The sequence below is a fragment of the Pseudophryne corroboree genome, chromosome 1, assembly GCF_028390025.1.
Source record: "Pseudophryne corroboree isolate aPseCor3 chromosome 1, aPseCor3.hap2, whole genome shotgun sequence".
Taxonomy (NCBI): Eukaryota; Metazoa; Chordata; class Amphibia; order Anura; family Myobatrachidae; genus Pseudophryne; species Pseudophryne corroboree.
The window spans coordinates 430,683,229-430,685,881 of NC_086444.1; the positions used below are offsets into that span (position 1 = coordinate 430,683,229).

The window sequence follows — 2,653 nt, forward strand, 5'->3', positions numbered from 1 at the left end:
TATCAAGCAGTCCAGTATCCGCTACCAGCAGTTAGGACCAGCCCATGCAATCTCCACCGCCAACATCCTCATCGTCAACCTCCTCATTAGTGATCAGTGGTAGTCACACTGCTCAGCCTGTCAAATGTCATTTAGGCTGCCCCCGGACTCTCATTGGCTAGTTTCACAGTAGTCGATTGCCAGTCCAAGAAGTGTGTGGCATGCTGTGGCGGCTTCTGATTCCCAGGGATGGAAGCCAGGACATATGTTACATACAACTTTACATGTATTTTCATATGTTCTGGCCAGCTCCCCCCTGCAAACCTTGGACATCGCTTTAGCCCAGGGGCAGAAGCCGCTGTACAAATCTAAAAACAAAAACAAAATGCACAGGGGTGGTATACATCTCTAGTGTGAAGACAACTATTTTTCAGTATATAAATGTGAATAAAGTAAAGGTGAGCAATGTAATAAAAAAGCATTTGCAATGCTTTTCTGTATCGTTGTAGTTTTATAAAACACTGTTGAATGAACACTTTTTTTTAGTGATTTACTTATTTTAGACCATTTTAAAGTGACTAATATGTTATCTTTAATTGCTGATTTTGTGCAGGCAGCATTTGAATGGATACGCCATGCAATTTGCCAACCAAACCAGTGGAAATGATTTTACCATTCTGGGATTTTTAAGTGTAGCAGAACCCAACATCCCTCTCTTCATTCCATTTCTTCTTATTTTCCTACTGACTGTCACTGGTAATCTCATCATTATGACTGTAGTCATAATAGACCACTCTCTTCAAACGCCCATGTACTTTTTTCTCACCAATCTCTCTTTTCTGGAGATATGGTACACAATGACAATCGTACCCAAACTCCTAGCCAACCTATTGCTGAAGAGTAATAATATTTCTTTTGCCGGGTGTATGACCCAACTGTTTTTCTTTGTTACATTTGGAGCCACTGAGTGTTACTTACTGTTAGTTATGGCTTATGATCGCTACTTGGCCATTTGTAAACCACTTTATTATTCTTGCCTAATGGACACTAGTACATGTTTCCAGCTAGTTGCAGGTTCCTGGATAACTGGGGTGCTGACAGGGTTGATTCCTGTTCTACTTATTGCCAGGTTAGATTTTTGTAAGTCCCGACAAGTAAATCACTTCTTTTGTGACATCCCCCCTCTCCTAGAGTTATCTTGCGGTAACATCTACTCCACAGAAATCTCCATTTTTATTTTATCACTTGTTGTGCTTTTTTCCTCTTTATTACTGACCTTGGTGTCGTATTTGTTCATTGTGATCTCTATATTCCAAATGAAGTCTAATAGTAGCCGGAGTAGAACTTTCTCCACATGTGGAGCTCACCTTACTGTGGTATTGATCTATTATGGAACTATGATATTTATGTATGTTGGTCCTCACTCAAAGTATTCCTCTGAGCTAAAGAAATTTGTCTCTGTATTCTACACTGTTGTGACTCCTGGATTAAATCCTATCATCTACAGTCTACGAAACAAAGAGTTCAAAGTGTCTGCTAAAAAAATCATATGGAGATTTCTACCATCAGGCTTCAATCGACAAAGATTTTCAATGAAGAAAAATGTAAGGAATGCTTTCTGGAAGCATATTTGATGTCTGACAGAAACACCAATTATCTTTGGACCAATTAAATTTTACTGTTTCAACCAGAATTTATCAGTTTAGAAAAGAGAATGTTATTACAGTACCTAGAGCATTTATATTCATATTATTAGGAATCCATCATAACTGATTTAGGTTATATGTACTAAGCCCTGGAGAGAGATAAAGTGGAATATGATAAAGTACCAGCCAATCAGCTCCTAACTGCCATGTTAAGGCTATGTTTGAAAATGACAGTTTGGAGCTAGTTGGTTGGTACTTTATCTCTCTCTCCACTTTATTTCTCTCGAAGGCTTAGTAAACAAACCCCATAATACATTAAAGAAACCATTAAAATTATTCAAACTAAAGCCATGATAAAAAAAAATTTATGAAATACATTGCATGTGATTTGATATAGAGGTAATACATACCATTTCTAGGTAGACATTTGTATTTGATTGGCTTAAAAATGCTGAAATGTTGTTAAGTCTCACAGCAGCATTAGATTAGTTATTATCTGTTGTTCTTATTCTCATTCAACATTTTAGGACACCAATGTAACGTATGGCGCATGCCATTGCGCCTACCAAAATCTAGAATTTTGCCATTAAAAATGATCATTCTGTGCCATAAAGTAGGAATTTAGTATTGTCCTTGTCTTTTAATGGATTACAGCCAAGGGTGTATCTATTGTTTGGCATCAAACCTCTGTGCTCAACTGCTCTCTCTTAGTTTGAAACCTCAGTGTTGGCTGAAGCTAGCCATACACCTACAGTTTTATTGTCAGATCTGGCTGGTTAAAATGAAAATCTGGTAATGGATGGTAGCAAATGACAATTGGCCAAACACTGGAAAACAGACAAAAATGGTCAATCAGACAAATTGATGATAAAGATGGAAGCCATCTTTGTTTATAGACTCCATGTTTTAATATGCTCATTAACATTTGATAAGCTGTTTAAAATTATCTTTCAGCTCAGACCTAATATTGGACCAAGTGCAAGGCACTGAACTCTGTGTAACCTATATATTGTGACCTTTTTATAAGA

General features: G+C 37.2%; 1 protein-coding gene across 1 annotated transcript; it reads left to right on the forward strand.

The window, feature by feature from the left end:
- The first annotated feature begins 614 nt into the window (after nucleotides 1-614).
- On the forward strand, nucleotides 615-1,613 carry LOC134967141 (olfactory receptor 11L1-like). The gene has a single exon (XM_063944025.1). It carries the CDS (start codon nucleotides 615-617, stop codon nucleotides 1,611-1,613), a length of 999 nt encoding a protein of 332 aa, XP_063800095.1.
- Nucleotides 1,614-2,653: the final 1,040 nt, after the last annotated feature.